The sequence below is a fragment of the Capsella rubella genome, unplaced genomic scaffold (assembly GCF_000375325.1).
Source record: "Capsella rubella cultivar Monte Gargano unplaced genomic scaffold, Caprub1_0 scaffold_5, whole genome shotgun sequence".
Lineage (NCBI taxonomy): Eukaryota > Viridiplantae > Streptophyta > Magnoliopsida > Brassicales > Brassicaceae > Capsella > Capsella rubella.
Window position 1 is genome coordinate 611,127 of NW_006238919.1, and position 18,968 is coordinate 630,094.

The 18,968-nt window shown below is 36.5% G+C and overlaps 4 protein-coding genes and 1 non-coding gene across 5 annotated transcripts; 4 read left to right on the forward strand and 1 right to left on the reverse strand.

Annotated features, from left to right (window-relative positions):
* Positions 1-226: 226 nt before the first annotated feature.
* LOC17886500 (zinc-finger homeodomain protein 3) lies at positions 227-1,881 on the forward strand. The gene is made up of 2 exons (XM_006291447.2): positions 227-348; positions 811-1,881. The coding sequence occupies exon 2, from the start codon at positions 824-826 to the stop codon at positions 1,784-1,786; it is 963 nt and encodes a 320-aa protein (XP_006291509.1). The 5' UTR covers positions 227-348; positions 811-823; the 3' UTR covers positions 1,787-1,881.
* Positions 1,882-3,316: 1,435 nt separating this feature from the next.
* LOC17885938 (cullin-associated NEDD8-dissociated protein 1) lies at positions 3,317-11,162 on the forward strand. Its single transcript, XM_006290191.2, has 28 exons — positions 3,317-3,482; positions 3,889-3,957; positions 4,048-4,217; positions 4,389-4,596; positions 4,912-5,077; positions 5,346-5,475; positions 5,628-5,742; positions 5,952-6,109; positions 6,197-6,320; positions 6,443-6,493; positions 6,572-6,654; positions 6,750-6,834; positions 6,904-7,005; positions 7,096-7,194; positions 7,352-7,462; positions 7,617-7,700; positions 7,901-8,041; positions 8,121-8,213; positions 8,355-8,476; positions 8,556-8,718; positions 8,812-9,051; positions 9,181-9,429; positions 9,513-9,689; positions 9,789-9,935; positions 10,031-10,147; positions 10,257-10,425; positions 10,510-10,587; positions 10,683-11,162. The coding sequence occupies exons 2-28, from the start codon at positions 3,922-3,924 to the stop codon at positions 10,916-10,918; spliced, it is 3,654 nt and encodes a 1,217-aa protein (XP_006290253.1). The 5' UTR covers positions 3,317-3,482; positions 3,889-3,921; the 3' UTR covers positions 10,919-11,162.
* A 439-nt stretch (positions 11,163-11,601) lies between these two features.
* LOC17884999 (survival of motor neuron-related-splicing factor 30) lies at positions 11,602-14,368 on the reverse strand. The gene is made up of 8 exons (XM_023782965.1): positions 14,154-14,368; positions 13,637-13,705; positions 12,912-13,037; positions 12,709-12,791; positions 12,531-12,606; positions 12,280-12,456; positions 12,069-12,197; positions 11,602-11,990 (listed from the first exon to the last, which is right to left on the reverse strand). The coding sequence occupies exons 1-8, from the start codon at positions 14,229-14,231 to the stop codon at positions 11,826-11,828; spliced, it is 903 nt and encodes a 300-aa protein (XP_023638733.1). The 5' UTR covers positions 14,232-14,368; the 3' UTR covers positions 11,602-11,825.
* A 1,491-nt stretch (positions 14,369-15,859) lies between these two features.
* LOC17885399 lies at positions 15,860-17,540 on the forward strand. The gene is made up of 2 exons (XM_006291410.2): positions 15,860-16,435; positions 17,011-17,540. Exons 1-2 carry the CDS (start codon positions 15,885-15,887, stop codon positions 17,426-17,428), a joined length of 969 nt encoding a protein of 322 aa, XP_006291472.2. The 5' UTR covers positions 15,860-15,884; the 3' UTR covers positions 17,429-17,540.
* A 136-nt stretch (positions 17,541-17,676) lies between these two features.
* Positions 17,677-17,749, forward strand: TRNAA-AGC. The gene has a single exon. It is a non-coding gene; the product is annotated as a tRNA-Ala (tRNA).
* The last annotated feature ends 1,219 nt before the right edge of the window (positions 17,750-18,968 follow it).

Here is an 18,968-nt window from a genome sequence, read left to right on the forward strand (position 1 = left end):
CAATTAACTAATCATGTTTTTTCTCTTTGTCTGTGAAAAAGTGAGGAAATAATTAGCTATGGCTATGGCTTTCATATATGTCTCTCTCACGTCATGCTTTATAGGCTTTAGGCTTTAACACTACTAAATACTCTAAGCCCTTAGTTTAAGGCAGTGCCTTCACATCCAAAATCTACCTGCAGCTCTCTCTCTCTCATTATCTTCTTTCTTCAAAGTCTTCAAAGTCTCTATTCTCTAAATTTATAAAACCCTAATTAGTTCTCTAAACTCCATAGCCGCCTCTCTTTACTTCTCAGATCCTTGAGGTTTTAGATCCTTCTTTCTGTTTATTCTCAAGAAAAGTTTCTGGTATGTGCTCTTTATTATCCTTCACTCAAATCAAATCTTCATTATATTTGTAAAAGAGAACAGTTTTGTTTTGATGATACAATACATATTATTAAGTCTTCTTCATTATCATCAACCTTTATTTCTCAAGTGGGTTTGTCAGCTTTTGCTTAAGCAGGCTTGCAATATCTTTTTCTTTTGTATTTTTCCGTTTTGTTCTACATCTTTTTGGACCTTCTAAAATTAGGGTTTTTGCTTTTTGTTTAAAGGAAATTATTTTAAAATATGGGTTTAATAAGTAGTGAAGAAAGCTCTTGCTTTTTTTGTGTGTGGCTTTAATGATATGATCTTTACTCTTTAATTATCTTTACTCTTGTTCTTTCTTCCTAACTAATGTCTTTGTCCCCAAACCAAGAAACACTTTGCCAAATCCACAAAAGAAGTTTAAATTAATCGTGACTATTTTTTTTTTTTGTGTTGCAGAGACATCAAAAGAATGGAGATAGCAAGCCAAGAAGATCCTACTCCAATAAACATTAGTTACGGTAATACTGGAGGTGGGCATGGGAACATGATCCATCATCATCATGCCAATTCTGCTCCATCAGCTCTCAACATTACTAGTCCAAACCCACTACTAGTCTCTTTAAATGGTAACGGTCTTGCCAAAACTCATGATCATTCTCATCATCATCATCATGTGGGTTACAACATCATGGTCAACAACATCAAGAAAGAGAAGCCTGTGGTGATCAAGTACAAAGAATGCCTAAAGAATCATGCAGCTTCCATGGGAGGCAATGCCATTGATGGTTGTGGAGAGTTTATGCCAAGTGGTGAAGATGGTTCCATTGAAGCTCTCACTTGCTCAGCTTGTAACTGCCATAGGAACTTCCATAGAAGAGAAGTCGAAGGTGAAGAAAAAGCCTTCTTTTCCCCTTACCTCAACAACCACCAACCACCTCCGCTGCAGAGAAAACTCATGTTCCACCACAAGATGGTCAAATCACCTTCACCACAACAAATGATAATGCCAATAGGTGTTGCAACCGCTGGATCCAACTCAGAGTCAGAAGACCTCATGGAAGAAGACGGAGGAGGAAGCTTGACATTCCGACAGCCACAACCACCGCCACCACCACCACCGTATAGCTACGGACATAATCAGAGGAAGAGGTTTAGGACAAAGTTTACACAAGAGCAAAAGGAAAAGATGGTGAGTTTTGCGGAGAGAGTTGGTTGGAAGATGCAAAGACAAGAGGAATCTGCTGTTCAAGAGTTTTGTCAAGAAATTGGAATTAGGAGAAGAGTACTTAAAGTTTGGATGCACAACAACAAACACAATCTATCTAAGAAGAACAACAACGTTAACAACAATGTCGAGCTCTCTGCTGGTAATACCGACGTTAATAACGCCACTACTGAAAATCTTGCTTCGACTAGTCCGATCCTTAGTTAAGTTAAGATTGCTGTAATAGCTTCACTCATGTGATTACTTAATTAAGTACTTTGTTATCGTAATGTTAATCATTGTTTAGGTTGCTAGCTTTTTAGTTTTGACAAACATGTGTGTTTATTAATTAGGGTACTATATATAATCTTGGAGTGTGTAAGATAATTAAGGTTTTGATGTTTTCTAATTCTATGTTTTTAAGAAAATTTATTGGTGGCCATCTGACCAACTAATGCATTGGGATTTTCACTGTTTATTAAATATTCCGAATCATTACACTTTGTAGTTCGTGATATCGTTTAGTCATACTCATATAGATAATTTATGCATGCAACTTCTATATTTTGTATGTGTAGTTAGATCTTTCTCGATCGACGATCGTGCAACTTTTTATAATATAAAGCTTTGTTTCTGACAAATGAGTTTCTTACTTAAATCCTTTCCAATAAAGTTCGCAAACAGTGCTCTCTGAGTTGTCTATTTTCCAGTTTTAAGACTAAACAACAAAGTAATTAGTATATATATCTTTGGTCCAAAATTGGTTGTTGTTATTGTTAATCTTGCTTTGATATTCTTATGCTATCCTATATTATCACAAACTCTTTAAATTTGAGTAGTTTGAACAAATATATATAGGCTGTATAAATGATGATTGACAAACTCATGATCAAAAATAAGATTGCAGGGAAAACAAAGAAAGCAATGAATTATGATTTCTATTAATGGAGAGTTGAAGATTGTACTGGCGAGTGTAAGTAAAGTCTTATTACGTATGACGTATTAGCTAGGTTGAGTAAATGTTTGGTTGGTGTCACAAAGTGAACTCATATTTATTAACCATTTATACAAATGTATATTTGAAAAGTCATGTGTAGATTACTTTATGAGAATTCTCTTGAGGCATATAGTAGTTAGTATTCTTGTAATGTGATAATGTGATATATACAGTTTAAGCCATGCATCGAAAGGGAGTTAAGATTTATATGATCGATGTTCTGTTCCTTGTGATATCACATGTTTCATTTATTGTCTCGAGAGACACAACTTTGCATATGTGGTTTAAACTTGTACTGGTAGAGCTAAATAACACGATATTTAATAAACCTTGTAATAGTCGAAATCAAACAAAATTCAAAATTCAATTATAACTTTAATAAGTTATTTTGTAGTCATTGCTCATTAGCGGCAATAACATATTTGATTTTGATGTGTAAATTTTTAGTGACATAATTTTCTACTTTTTCATCGTCGAAAAATAATATCACCATAATTTGTCGTTGAACTAATCACTAATGAACTATGAATGAAATAAACACAAATTTGGTCGAAAAACTAAAAACCCTACTTGCTTGGAATTGAATAAACCCATGGCTCTTCCGAGGAACGTTGGGCCAAGATTGAAAAAAGTAAACTAATTGGGCCAGGCCCATTCATTATTCACCGACTCTTAAGTCCTACAATGTACATATATAAATTTAACCCACAACGGCCCATTGTTATATGTTTTTGCAGTTTTTCTTGTAGGGAGAGAGAAAGGCAAAAAATCAAGCTTCACGAGTACGGAAAATTACAGTAATTCCATCTTTTCCTTTTTTACTTTCCTCAAGGCTCTCTTCTCCGCAACTTCTACCACTAGCAAATCGGAACTCGCGGCGTTCTCTTTCGTCTCCGGCGTTATCTCCCGTCGATTTCATCTTCTCAGGTTAGTTAGGGTTTCCTCTTGTTTTGTTTTCCTTTTTTCCTTTTTGTTTTCTGTGCGACATCGAAAAGTCTGATGATGTTTAGCGTTTAACTCTTTTAGTCTTCGTAGTCGTACTCGTACTCGTAACACTTAGGGTTTTGGTGGCGATGATACTTTGATTTCTCGAACGGAACTTCTTCTTTGTGATCTTCGATGAATCAAAAGTTTTCTTATGCAAAAACTAATTAGGTTTTGTTATCGGGAGGGAATTAAGCTCCTTCTTCGGTGCTTCTGACTTTGTTTCATACGTTTTGTCCTCTGTGGAGAGCTTGATAAAGTGACATTGCTCTGACTAAGCGTTTTAGTCTAAGGTTGCTTGATTCTCTTTCTACTGTGTAAATAATTTGAGATCCTTGTTTGATTGCAGTTTGAAGGGGTGAATTGATAAGGTCAAGCCAAGATGGCGAACTTACAAGTGTCTGGAATCATCGAAAAGGTTTTTCTTCATTATCTATTTCATTAAGCTCAATGTCGTTTTTGAGTGTGTTCAATTTTCTGATTTCTGTATATATTTTTTTTTCTTCAGATGACTGGTAAAGATAAAGATTACAGATATATGGCAACCTCTGATTTGCTTAATGAGTTGAATAAGGATTCCTTTAAACTCGACACGGACTTGGAGATGAGATTGTCCAGTATCATTCTGCAGCAGCTAGATGATGTGGCTGGTGATGTTTCTGGATTGGCTGTCAAATGGTTAGCTTTCATCTCTTTGAAACTTATGACCCATAGCTGATGTTATATCACTGGCATTCAATTGTTGTGTCTGTCTTGGTATATCTGTAATGCAGCTTTGTTTTTCTTGGCCGTGAGCCTTTTAAATCTAGCTGATATGTCATTGACCTTTAATGTATGATTTTTTTCCAGTCTTGCCCCACTGGTGAAGAAGGTTGGAGAAGAACGAATCGTCGAAATGACCAACAAATTATGTGATAAACTACTACATGGGAAAGACCAACATCGTGATACCGCAAGCATAGCTCTCAGGACTGTTGTCGCCCAAGTTGCTCCTTCACTTGCTCCGTCTATTCTTGTTACTCTAACCCCACAAATGATGGGCGGGATAAGTGGCCAGGTTAGTGGTTGGGAGCTTATTTTCTCTTTTTCGATTGCTTATGCCACAGTGCCTAGTGTCTTAGACAATTTCATGATGCTCATAGATATACATTTAAAAGTCAAAATCAGGCAGAATAATTGAGATCTATTGGAAATTGAGTTGATTTAATGTAAAGTTTTGTTGGAGCTAGTACAATTTAATAACTCTTTCTGAAAACTTCTTAGTAGACCAGAGCACAGTATAGGCATATAATAATTTGCATACCCTATCAAATCTGAGGTACTATCTTCTTGTTTTGCAATTGACTAATTTTCTGCTTGCTTTTTGCTGAAGGGAATGAGCTCAGGGATTAAGTGTGAATGTCTTGAGATCATGTGTGACGTTGTTCAAAAATATGGAAGTTTAATGGCGGATGATCATGAGAAGCTATTGAACACATTGTTATTGCAATTGGGTTGTAACCAAGCCACCGTCAGGAAGAAGACTGTTACATGCATTGGTAAGTTCACAAAATTGAGTCAATAAGATTGCTGGCTAGTTCTGTCAATAATTAGCTTATTGGAAATCAGGTTTTAGTCTGACGGGGATTGAGTAGTAGCTTTCTCATATATTTTAGAAATATGGATCACTGCGGTTGGTGTCAACTCTTGTGATACCAACGCGGGTTTAAATGATATATTCGGTGCTATTTTTTTGTGCCAGTCTTATATAGAACTCTTAATTTGATGGTATATATCCTCTTTTAAGTTTATTTTTCTGGATGTCAGCATCTCTGGCTTCTAGTCTGTCTGATGATTTGCTCGCAAAGGCGACAGTTCAAGTTGTGAAGAACTTAAGTAACAAGAATGCAAAATCGGAGATTACTCGTACCAATATTCAAATGATTGGAGCTTTATGGTACTTCCTGTCTATCCTTCTTGTCGGCATATTTGTTTTGTAACTTCTTACCTTACGTTGTTGTAGTTTGCTTCTGTTAGTGCTCCTTGTTCTACACATCTACATCTAGGCTTCCTGTGGTTGTGATGGTATTTAATTTGTTTATGTTTCAGTCGCGCTGTTGGATATCGATTTGGGACTCATCTAGGTAACACTGTGCCAGTATTAATCAATTACTGCACCAGCGCTTCAGAAAATGACGAGGAGCTGCGCGAGTATAGCTTACAGGTTTAATGCAAGACTCTCTAATGATAATTTTCTCACTAGGCGTGGATTTTATTTTTCTCATCTTATTTCTCAAACAGAAAATTACTTGGGCGTGCTTGTAGTCTCTTTTCTATTCCTATGCTATAAAGTTGGTAATCTTATTTTAGCTTTACTATAAGTGATATTAAAGATGGAGGCAATAACATGTCTATTCTGAAATTTGACTGCAGGCACTTGAAAGTTTCTTGCTACGATGTCCAAGGGATATCTCACCATATTGTGATCAAATTTTAAATCTCACTTTGGAATATATTAGTTATGACCCAAATTTTACGGACAACATGGAGGAAGATACTGATAATGAGACTCTTGAAGATGAAGAAGATGAGTAAGTTCTGTTTTGATCATTGAAACGATAACCTAGCTCTTTATGGTGTATCATTATCTCACTGACATAAGTCTTTGTTTCTCGCAGCGAGAGTGCAAATGAGTACACAGATGATGAGGATGCCAGCTGGAAAGTTAGGAGAGCAGCGGCGAAATGCTTAGCAGGATTAATCATTTCTCGTTCTGAGATGCTCTCAAAAGTATATCAAGAGGTATATCTTTTCTTGAAGATTTTTTTTCATCTTTTCACTTGCTTTTGATTAAATAAGAAACAAGAATCTACTGTAGACTTCATTGCTGAGGAATTCAATAAAATTCGTCTCTTCTTGTGCAGGCCTGCCCAAAACTAATTGATAGATTTAAGGAAAGGGAGGAAAATGTGAAGGTATGGAAAATAAATAATAGTCTATAATGCATTGCTATATGGTCATTGATCTGATACTCTGAGGTACTATTGTCACAGATGGATGTATTCAACACATTCATTGATCTGTTACGGCAAACAGGAAATGTTACAAAAGGTCAAACTGACACCGACGAATCAAGGCAAATATTCTTGATCCCTTCACTCGATCAGTATGGACATTCTGTCACTACTGACGAAACCCTGCTAACTAAATATATACCTTTCGTCGATGCAGTCCAAAATGGCTACTGAAGCAAGAAGTCTCCAAGATTGTGAAATCCATAAATAGGCAACTACGCGAAAAGTCTGTTAAGACAAAGGTATAAAAGCGTTAAACATTCTTTTTGGTTTTGTTTCTCTTTGATGCTTTCATAACTTACTCCCTATAGGTTGGTGCATTCTCCGTTTTGAGAGAACTTGTGGTTGTCCTGCCTGACTGCCTGGCTGATCATATTGGTTCACTTGTTCCTGGAATTGAAAGGGCGCTAAATGTTAGTGGATATAATTTGTACATTTTTTATGGACTGTCAGTGTTGCTCTTTTTCAAGTGCTCATGTGTCCTCTATTATTTCCCTCTCCAGGATAAATCTTCTACTTCAAACTTGAAAATTGAAGCTCTTGTCTTCACAAAATTAGTCTTGGCATCACACGCGCCACCTGTTTTTCATCCTTACATTAAGGTTGGGCAACATCAAGTTGTTTTCAGTCTATTGAAATATTGACCAAATTGTTCAACGACTAGTGCTGAGTCCATAGTCTTCCAAAACCAATGTTCAAAAGTAAATGAAGCTGATGACGGTTTCTATTACTGACCCTTAAACTCTTATGTCATTTTAGGCTCTTTCAAGTCCTGTTTTAGCCGCTGTTGGTGAACGCTATTACAAGGTTACTGCTGAGGCATTAAGGGTTTGTGGGGAACTTGTCAGAGTAGTACGCCCAAGTACTACGGTGAGTATCTCATTACTTGTACACACTTACTGATTCAGTGTCCTCTCTTGATGTAGTGTCAGTGTTTCTTTGCTTTAGAAGTTAAAACCATATATTTTACCCATAAACGACTCGCAGATTTTGCATCCACTGATTTTTTTCTTCTCTGATTTAGGGAATGGGATTTGATTTTAAGCCATTTGTTCATCCAATCTATAATGCGATAATGTCGCGCTTGACAAATCAAGATCAAGACCAGGTATGTGGCATGAATCTCCCTTTGTAGTCTTGTTTATGAAAATCCATGCTTTTTGGGGCATTGGACTTAATTTTCTTATTTGAACTCCTTCATTTCGTCATTATGATTAATTACAGAATTGGAAATTTCAAGCAGATTGCTGTGTATGTATTCGTAAATTTGTATTATATTCATTTTTCACTCTCTCTTCGCTTCAACAGGAGGTCAAGGAGTGTGCTATCACCTGCATGGGTCTTGTTATTTCAACATTTGGCGATCAACTGAAAGCAGAATTACATTCATGCCTTCCTGTGCTTGTTGATCGAATGGGAAATGAAATCACTCGCCTCACTGCAGTAAAGGTTGTCCTGGTGCTTCTGTTGAAGCTTTTATTTGAAAAAACTGTTTAGCTCATGTCTGTGATTCTGTTGGTGCATGCAGGCATTTGCTGTCATTTCCACTTCTCCGCTGCACATTGATCTTTCATGTGTCTTGGACCATTTGATTGCTGAACTGACGGGATTCTTGCGGAAGGTATATGGCTTCTTACCACCATATCTTAATAGGCATCAATTATGCACGTGTCTTCTAATTACATTCTCATAATTAAGAAACATCTCAGACAATACCTGGTCTTTAGGCAATTTGTATATACTTTTTTTTTTTGTAAAACAGGCTAATCGGGTTTTAAGGCAAGCAACATTAATTACTATGAATACCTTGGTAACAGCCTATGGTGATAAAATTGGTTCAGATGCTTATGAAGTTATTCTTGTGGAGCTTTCATCTCTAATAAGGTTTGTTTGATTCTCTAATGAATTTTCTGTACGTTACTTTCTAGGTTAGTGTTTTTATTAAAAAGGTTGTCTTTTTCAGTGTTTCGGACCTGCACATGACAGCACTTGCACTCGAACTCTGCTGCACTCTGATGACTGGAAAGAGTTGTAGTGAAAATATCAGTTTGGCTGTTCGCAACAAAGTTCTTCCACAGGCACTAACATTAGTTAAAAGCCCATTGCTCCAGGGTCAAGCACTTTTGGTAATTTTTTCGTTTCTGATGGATTTTTTTTTTTAAATACTTGGCCTGATGGTAAAGAAAAGAAGGCAATGATTTCTTGGATGCTTGTCACAGGATCTGCAAAAATTCTTTGAAGCTCTGGTGTATCATGCAAATACGAGTTTCTACACCTTGCTGGACTCATTACTATCTTGTGCTAAGCCTTCACCTCAGTCTGGAGGTGTCCCAAAGCAAGCATTATATTCGATTGCCCAGTGTGTGGCGGTTCTTTGTCTCGCAGCCGGTGATCAGAATTGTTCGTCTACAGTTAAAATGCTTATGGAAATCCTTAAAGATGACAGTGGCACAAATTCAGTAAGCAATTTAGATTTTAAGTTTGAGAGAAGCAATTTAAATTTTTAAGTTTGAAAGTCAGTAGGGATTAGATTCAGGCTTATTTTCCTGTGAAGCATTATGTTTTTTGATGATGGTTTTCTCGTGCAGGCAAAACAACATCTTGCCCTGTTATCTCTTGGTGAGATTGGGAGAAGGAAAGATCTTAGTGCGCATGCTGGGATTGAAACAATCGTCATTGAGTCTTTCCAATCTCCTTTCGAAGAAATAAAGTCTGCAGCATCTTATGCTCTGGGAAACATTGCTGTTGGCAATCTGTCCAATTATTTACCTTTTATCTTGGACCAGATTGATAATCAACAGAAAAAACAATATATTCTCCTTCATTCGCTCAAGGAGGTATGTTTTCCTGAACAAGTATTCATATTATATTATCAGAGTATATAAATTGCTATATATCATATCTTGTTCCTTGGTTTCAGGTTATCGTGAGGCAGTCTGTTGATAAAGCGGATTTCCAGAATTCCAGTGTTGAGAAAATTCTTGCGTTGTTGTTCAACCACTGTGAAAGTGAGGAAGAGGGTGTACGAAATGTTGTTGCCGAATGCTTGGGAAAAATGGCTCTGATAGAACCTAACAAGCTGGTTCCTGCACTTCAGGTAGAGAAAAGCTTCAGAACAATTGCTCTATCTGTATTTTACTCATTCGCTGTCATGCTTAATGATGGATAATATTTTCATGTATATTGAATTTTATAGGTGAGGACAACGAGTCCAGCGGCTTTTACTCGTGCAACTGTTGTTACTGCTGTGAAATACTCTGTAGTGGAAAGGCCTGAGAAATTAGATGAAATCATCTTCCCTCAGATTACTTCTTTCCTAATGCTGATTAAAGATGGTGACCGGGTAAGTAAATAATTTAGGCTCTTCTGATAACAGCGTAAATGACATTGCTGTGTAATTGATTATAACTTCTTTTTTCGGTTCCATGGTTTATGCAGCATGTTAGGCGTGCAGCTGTCTCAGCTCTGAGTACTTTTGCTCATTATAAACCAAACCTGATCAAAGGACTTCTCCCTGAATTGAGGCCTCTTCTTTATGATCAAACTGTTATTAAGGTAAATATCTTTAGGAAACTCAGTTAGTGATTACGCACTGTTGTTGTCCTTGTCATAACAATTTCAAAGGTTTTTAATATTCATCGCCTGAGACATCTCTCTCTTGCAGAAAGAATTAATTAGGACGGTTGATCTTGGCCCATTCAAGCATGTTGTTGATGACGGGCTAGAGCTGAGGAAGGCCGCTTTCGAGTGTGTATTTACTCTACTCGATAGTTGCCTAGATCAAGTGAATCCTTCTTCTTTCATTGTTCCTTTCCTCAAGTCCGGACTAGAAGGTGAGTGTTTCTGTCTTCAACTTATAGTTAATGAAGGTTTGGTGCTTTTTTTCTATCTTATAACATGAGTCCCTGTTTATGCAGATCATTATGATCTGAAGATGCTTTGTCATCTTATACTCTCCTTACTAGCAGATAAATGCCCCTCAGCTGTACTTGCTGGTATGTTTATTATAGCTTCCAAAACCATTATTTAAGACCCGAAATATAAGAGAGATTTTTTTTCTGATCTGTCTTTATGATATGATTATTTTCAGTACTGGACTCTCTTGTGGAACCACTGCAAAAAACAATAAACTTCAAGCCAAAGCAAGATGCAGTGAAGCAAGAGCATGATCGTAATGAAGATATGATCAGAAGTGCTCTTCGTGCAATAGCATCACTGGATCGTATCAATGGCGTGGACTATAGCCATAAGTTCAAGAGCTTAATGGCTGACATGAAGAGGTCTGTTCCATTGTGGGAGAAGTATCAGACCATCCGGAACGAATAGGTTTTTTTGTGTGTTTAATGTTGTCTCATTAAAAAGCAAATCGGTTATGATTTTCGGGTACAGCCAAAACAAAAAAAAAGAGTTGATAACATACATTTATGACACGGCGGAATCTTTGTTTTGCGTTTTTGGTCACTGACAATTTGAGAGTTTTCTAGCCTTGTTTTGCTTTTTGACGACTGTTAAGTGGAATATGTTTCATTTTCATACATACGTATATTCATAATAACACGCAGTACGTATCTCGAAAGCTGAGACGGCGCAAGCAATCCAACTCTGTATTCTCTTGGCATTGTCCATGGGGTTGTAAGGGATTAAAAGGAGCAAGTTCATTAATGGTCTTTGCTTTATATACCGTTCCAATCCAATGCAAATTTGATAGAATTTTATTGCATTTTTACTTCCATTGTTTTAAATTAGTTCTCATTTCTAAAATTAAATTTTAATTCAAATTAGTTGTCGTTTTTATGTTTTTAATGCATGGTTTAAACTAATTTTATTAATTAATGATGACAAAAATTTGATAATATCAAACAAAACAAGTGAATATAGTAGGGGTAAAATAAAATTAAAAATATACATAGAAAATCTTAGTGGTAAACGGTAAGAGTGATAAGTTAGGTTCCTCACCAGACCAGACGCCTCTTACAAAATTATCACTCGAAGGAGAAACAACAAGAATGTTGGGTAAATGCCGTATTAGTCGGCTCTATTGATCATAGTCAAAACATCAGAGGTCGAAAGATAAAACTAATCTTTGATTCAACTTACAAAAGAGCAGAAATCCACAGGTAATACCCGGGTGGGTTTAAGTCCTTTTGTTTTGTTTCTAGAGGTTTTACCGGAGACAGAAAAAGAGAGATTTGAAGTACCTTATAATTCTTACAAACAAAAAACATAAAATCTCTCATTCATCAGTGCCCTCACCATTACCAGACTTGAGATGAAGATGCTTCTCTCGCTTTTGGAAATCTGTCAATCCTTTCCCACTCCCAGTCACACCCACTTTTCCAAATGGATCTTCTGGTGATTTGAATATACTCTCTTTCTTCCTCCCTGTGAAGAACCCTACCTGCTCAACCAAAACACGTCTCAGGATCACTCTAAGAGTAAAAGCCATATAGATTTTCTGTTCCGGTATTTCACAAACCTTTTTAGTTTTGGCTTTCGTTGTCTGAAACTGTTGCCAAGCATTTTGTTTCTTGTTCTGTACAACCTCGAGTTGCTCTTGCCTCGCCTTTGACTTGAATGCATGTATCTTCTTACGCTTTGCTATTTTCTGTCAGAAACAAGTGAAGACATCTTTACACGACCTCATGGGACCAAAAATCAAAAGGGATGAAAACAGAAACTTGACTTACCACATCCTCTGGATCATTAGGATCAATTTTAAGCTTTGCTGGTACAGTTTTAGTTTGAAAGTCAGAACTCGCAGCCTGCTCTATCTTTCTTTTGAGAGCATTTTTGGTAGCTTCAGCTAATCTCTCAGCTTCCAAGAGAGCATTTTGCTCAATTGGCCTCACATTATCTGGATCAACCTATATTAATAACAAGGCAACCTCAACATTAGTTATTTTTAAAAAACCAAATATAACTGGAATGGAAGCATTACCTCTTCCTTGTTTCCCCACTCATCATAAGCAACAAAATAGCCATTTACAGTATGTGCCTCGATGGTCGCATCATACCTGAACATTTAACTAATCAAACAAAGAAAAAGGGGAAAAACACGTAAAGAATACAGTAGATACATCATGAATTACAAGAGACCCGAGAGTTTTCTAACATACCACTCGCCATCGTCACTAAAGACAGCTTGAACTTTTGTTCCAACGGGGAACTTACCCTCATGGATTGGGTCATTCCTTGACTCCTGAACAAACAATGAAATAAAATCAAAGTTAATAACCAAAATAAATATGTAGAAGCTCTAGAGTAACATGGATCTAACCTTAATGGTTATGAAAAGATTAGATGACATAGATAAACCTACCATTTTTTCCCAAGCACCCTCTAGATCGGGTGATCCAGCAGCTTCTCGAGCACTAACTCCAGCATCTGACAGAGAAATCTCATTTTGCTTCGCAGTTGTAAGAAGAGTCTCCGTCAACGCAATCACCTATGAGGTAAAAAACAAGTTTCAGAGATTTGAGGATTTCTAACAGAATCACACAGTATATATATTTAAGATTTGCGGAAGTAAAACTTCAGGAATCGAACACGAGAAATCAGGAGACAGAAGCAGGCTGGCCATCATGACCCATGTTAGCACACCTGCACGATAACCAAGATAGAAATGATGAATTCTTTGCTAACTCTCCTACTTTCATGTATACTCCAACAAGGCAACAACTGCTTTTGGCTGACCCAAACTCCACTGCCGGAGTTACATGGCACTTAAAAACATACTCACCTTTCAAACCCCAGAACTGAAACAAAACTCCACTGTGTCTGATGTTGTTGCTATTTCAAACAACATGTTGATTCCTTCAAAAGAGGGAGGGAATAGAAACATAAAGGGCACATTACACAAAACCTAGATGCTCAAGTAACTTAATCTTGTTTAGTGGTATATCTATGCCAAAAATGCTGAAGACATACAGATCAATGATTTTCACCCAAACCAAGGGAGACTAGTGAAATGACATCGACGACAAAGATGAAAAGATTTTGATCACACCAAAACCATGATTAAGTGACTAAAGTAGGAATTATCACCTCTTTAAGCTCCTTTTCCATGTCTGCATACTCCGCGTTTCGAGGGTCCTCTGACAAAAGCTGCCTAACCTGAGAGACCAAAGTGTCAAAATTCAATCAGATAAACTAGAGGAGAAGCAAGTACAAGCCAAAAGATCAATCAGATAGACTAAAAAGGAACAAGCACAGGCACATGAATCATTAAATTTCACAAGCAATCTTCCCATTAGTAAGAAAAACATAAAATCATCAAAAGCATGTACAAAAAATTCAAATTTTAAAAGAATTTGAAACCCTCGTGAAGTGAATTATCCGTTTTCAATCACAAATCTGATTAATTTCCAATGGACGAAGTTACGATGAAACGTAACAACACTTTCTCTATCAACAAATCCCTAAATAAACCATCCTTACGAACCCTAATTCAGGAACAATCACACAAATCCCTAATCTTGGATCAAAATCAAGGAAACCATACTCAATTACTCTTCTCAAGAATTCGAATTTCTAATACATACAAAGAGAAGACAATTCGAACCTGGTCGAGCTGTTCTTTGTACGTAGAGAGATTCGAAGCTAACTCTTCGATGCTCACTTCTTCTACTCCACCTTCCATCTTTTTCCTCCAAACTTAAACTCGATCTCAATTTCCTCTTTCAGATAAATTTCCCGATTGCTCTACACTGATCTTTCTCTTCTCCAATGGGGTTCGTTTCGTTTGTCGCGAAGATATTTTGGGAGAAAGAAGCAAAAAAGAAAAGAAAAGGGTAAAGCTTAATTCTAAAACAAAACTGCATGCCGTTTTGCACCGTATGGATGATTCTTTATAGTAAAAAACGCTGCGCGTTTCCTTAATCTGGAAATTAGCCCAGTATTTAATAACTCTCATAGATTTATCCCAAAATAAATGAATGTTTCAATATACCCCCTCATAGGTTTCATACAATCAAATCTAATTTATGTCTGAGGTTTAAATTTGTGTTGTTCGGTTGAATGATTGAAAGGGAACTGTTGTATTCATACGATGTCACTGTGACTAGTCTATCATTATAAATGTATATAAACCTCATATGCACATTTACAAACAACATATTGGTCAAGATCAACAACATTACATCTCCATCCACTTAAACAAAAGGTTGTCCATGATCAAGACCCTGGATTCAAGTATGATTCTTGTACGCGTACGAGTACTGGTTTTGGATATGAGTGTATCAACCAGGATTGTGACTTCATCTAGTATGTGCTTCAATTTCTGAACCTTTTTATTACCAAGGCCATCAACACAACTTGTTCCTATCGTTAGATCCAAAAGAAAAGCCAGAGTGCCACATTTGCAAGTCAACGACAAATAAAAAGGTACTTAATTGCATTGAATGTGACTTTATTATATACTTCGAATGCGCTACCGTACCATACCTATGATGAACATTACCTCACATTTTGTCGTGGATATGAGGCAAGTGACTCAGATTGGTGTGAATGATGCGAAGGCAAATTAGCAATAGGATGAAAAGAAGGGTTCTATAAGTGCAATGGTTGCTGCACCACACTTCATATTAGTTGCTTACTTGGCCCTGATCCATATGTGAAGCCTGGTCAAACTTACCCAATAATGGATGGTGAGATTCTTTTTCAACGCAACAACTCTGCTCGGCCTATTTGCTCTATATGCGATATCCGTTGTCAGTATCCAACAATTTTGGTGTACACAGAGCCAGAGGATGTGATTTCTTATTTTCTATGTTCTATTGCACACTTCAAAAAGAATAGACAATAACTATATGTTTTTTTTTGTTTGTTAAAAGATCCTCCACATTCTCAATGCACACACAGCTAAACAATCATTTTATATGATCTTTTTAACCTGCATTGTCTTAGGAAGAAACATAACATGATCGAAATGAAAGTTCAAAGCCACAAAATACCAATGATTATTTGCTCTCTCTTTTGTAAGACAAAATTCTAATGAGTGTAATCTACCAAGTAACTAAATCAACAAACCACATACGAGAGATTCACTAAAAACATTGGAAAAAAACTGAGTTCTTAAGATTTTCATCTTTATTAACTTCTTTAAACATTTTATCAACCTAAGGACAGATTCTTGTTTATCACAAATAAATGAATTCATTCGATATAAAATGTCTAGTTAGATTTTTAATATTTTAGTTATTAGAGTTTGATGTATGAGGATAAACTTAATATATGTGTAATTGATTGATTCAACAACGATCAGATGAACAAGCATCAAAGCAAAAATTCAAAAATGGCGATTTCGACATTACTCTCAATCTCTTCTTTCACTCTATCTTCTTCCTCATCAACAAAAACCCATCTCCGAACTTCAACACCCACTACTAGGGTTTATTCGAATTCCCCGAAATTGAATCAAAATCGTTTCCTACAGAGTCAAAGTTCCAGTCTTTTCTACCCATTACGCCGCAATTTCACCAGATTCTGTTCTTCTCCAGATGGGTTTCTCAGAAACACCAAAGACGACGAAGAAGGAAACGAAAGCATTCAGCTTCCGTCAATTGGTGTAAACCCTGTGAAATTCGCAGTATGCGTTGTGTTGTGGGCTTCTTTGTCTTTGCTTTGGTTTGCTAGGTCTGGAGATGCCAAAGCCGCTACTGATTCAATCAAATCGTCGAGCTTTGGTCTCAGAATCGCCGCCACTCTTCGCCGTTTTGGTTGGCCAGACGAAGCTGTGGTGTTTGCTTTAGCCACACTTCCTGTTATTGAGCTCCGTGGTGCCATTCCCGTTGGTTATTGGATGCAGCTAAAGCCTACAGTGCTCACTTTCTTCTCTGTTCTTGGGTTAGTCTCTTAAATCTTCACTTCCTGCAAAATTATAACACTAAAGGTTTAACATTTGATTAGTTTAGCCACATCTTGATATTGGTGTTGATATTGTTCACAGAACAGAGTTTCCAAGTGTCTCATTAGGGATTTTGGTGTTACACAAAGTATGAATTGGCACACGTTTCTGTTGTGTTATTGAATCTTTGAACTAAGCATAACGTGTTCTCGGATCAGAGTTTTTCATGAGTCTTTAATGTATGGTGAATTGATGATAACTTGTGTGTGTTTGTGTGTGTGTGTGACAACTGCTATATGTCTTCTTTGAGAACACGTTCCTGTTCTTTAGTTGAATCTATTATGCCGATATTAAGGTTGAAAAAACAAAGTTTAACAAGTGTTCTCAGACTAGAGGTTTAACGATTTTTGTTTTTCCAATCTGTCTTGTTTGAGGAACACCTTTCTGAGGTGTAGTTGAATCTGTGAGATTGAGGCCTATGATGATAAGTTAGAAGCAAACAGTCAAGCCATTTTTCCATATGATTCACATTATATAAGCAACATGAAGTGACACTGAAATTGGGTTTTTGCAGCAATATGGTTCCAGTGCCATTCATCGTACTATACCTAAAAAAGTTTGCGTCTTTCTTGGCGGGTAAGAGCCAAACAGCTTCTAAATTACTCGACATCTTATTCAAAAGAGCTAAAGAGAAAGCTGGACCAGTAGAAGAGTTCCAATGGTTAGGGCTAATGCTCTTTGTAGCTGTTCCGTTCCCTGGAACCGGTGCTTGGACAGGAGCTATAATAGCATCGATCCTCGAGATGCCGTTTTGGTCTGCTGTTTCGTCTAACTTCTGCGGGGTAGTGTTGGCTGGACTGTTGGTGAACTTGCTGGTGAATCTTGGTCTGAAACAAGCTATTGTGGCTGGTATTGCTCTCTTCTTTGTATCTACGTTTATGTGGAGTGTTCTCAGAAACATTAGGAAGTCTATAAAACCATCTCTGCCTTGAATTAGTTATTAGATATTTAGTTGCAGCAGAGTTATTCACATTTTTGCCTTTTTTCTTTTTTTCTCTTCAACTGTTTATAATGTTTTAAAGTGATTTGGTGTTGGTCTTCTTATCCCCAAATCCAATTCACTCTTTTCATAAATCCCTTACTGTAATATGAAATTATTGTAATTTATCACTCCAATATCATAGTAGTTCCATCACTATGAATATACTAAACATAAACTACACCATAGCAGGACAACGATGGGGATGTAGCTCAGATGGTAGAGCGCTCGCTTAGCATGCGAGAGGTACGGGGATCGATACCCCGCATCTCCATTTCTTTTTTCAGTATGAGGCTTTATATATATAGCGTAATAAAGCCCATTATTTTGTTTGAGAAGCCCATTAAAAACCTTTTTCTGTCGCATGGCTTTAGTGTTAAAGCCCAATTATTATATATATAGCCCTTTCAATGGTTTTGTTTCTCGGATTACACAAGAAGTCAAATCAAGTGATTAAATCATCCCCACAGTAAACAAATCCGAACGTTGTAAATTTTACAACGGTCATCAAAATAGTAAAATTTTAAACTAACAAAACCCAGTACATCTCTATGTAAAAACCACTCATTCACCAAAAAGGATATATGTAAAAATTACTCTGCAAATTTATCTCTCTGTAAATCAAATTTGGTCGACCAATGAACTGAAGGTGGTGACTGTGGTTCGTATTCTTAGGAGGAGAGTACAACTTTATTCTATTTCAAGGTTACAACTCTTTTCTCTCTCTCTCTCTCTCTCTCTCTGCTGTGTCTCTCTTATTCTCATTAGTGATTTATTTACATAAATTTTATGATCACAAAAGAACGGTTTAGTTTTGGTTTATGTGATAGTTCATACTAGAAAACGTTTAGCTTTTGTATTCTTCTTCAACAATTCTCTAATTAATCGCTCAAGATCAAGTTTCCTCTACTGTATGTTTTTACTTTTGATTTTACATATATATACCTCTTCTTCGTCTCTGATTTTTTTTGTTTGCTACGTAATTCAGTTTTAAAAGCTTTGACTTTCTATTTTTACTTTAAAAGGAAACGTTTTTGTTTTTGGTTGACAAAAAAGGAACCTCTATGGAAAATACAATAGAAAATATCTTACGACTCAAACTGATGAATGTGGGAAAATTGCAGACAAATATCGTCAGAAGGGCCAGCCAGAGGCAGAACCAAACCAGTAGGTAGCGATACCATTTCAAAACGAGTGTGTGTAGAGCCTTGATAATGTGTAGCGATCTCTTTGCTACCCAAGTCAACCAGGTACATTGCTTTTTTCATTTCTTTTTTTTCTTTCCTTTTTTATTTGTTTGTTTTGTGTGTGTCTTTTTCCTATTTTCCCCATTCTTTAAATTAATCTTAAAAAGTGTTTTTAATCAAAAGTTTAATTTTCTTCCTGATATAATACTTTTAAATTCTTTTTAAATCATTAAATATTTTACTCTAAGTAAATTAAACATTTTTTAAAAAATAGTTTAAGTTGTGAATTTTAATACGCTGAAACAA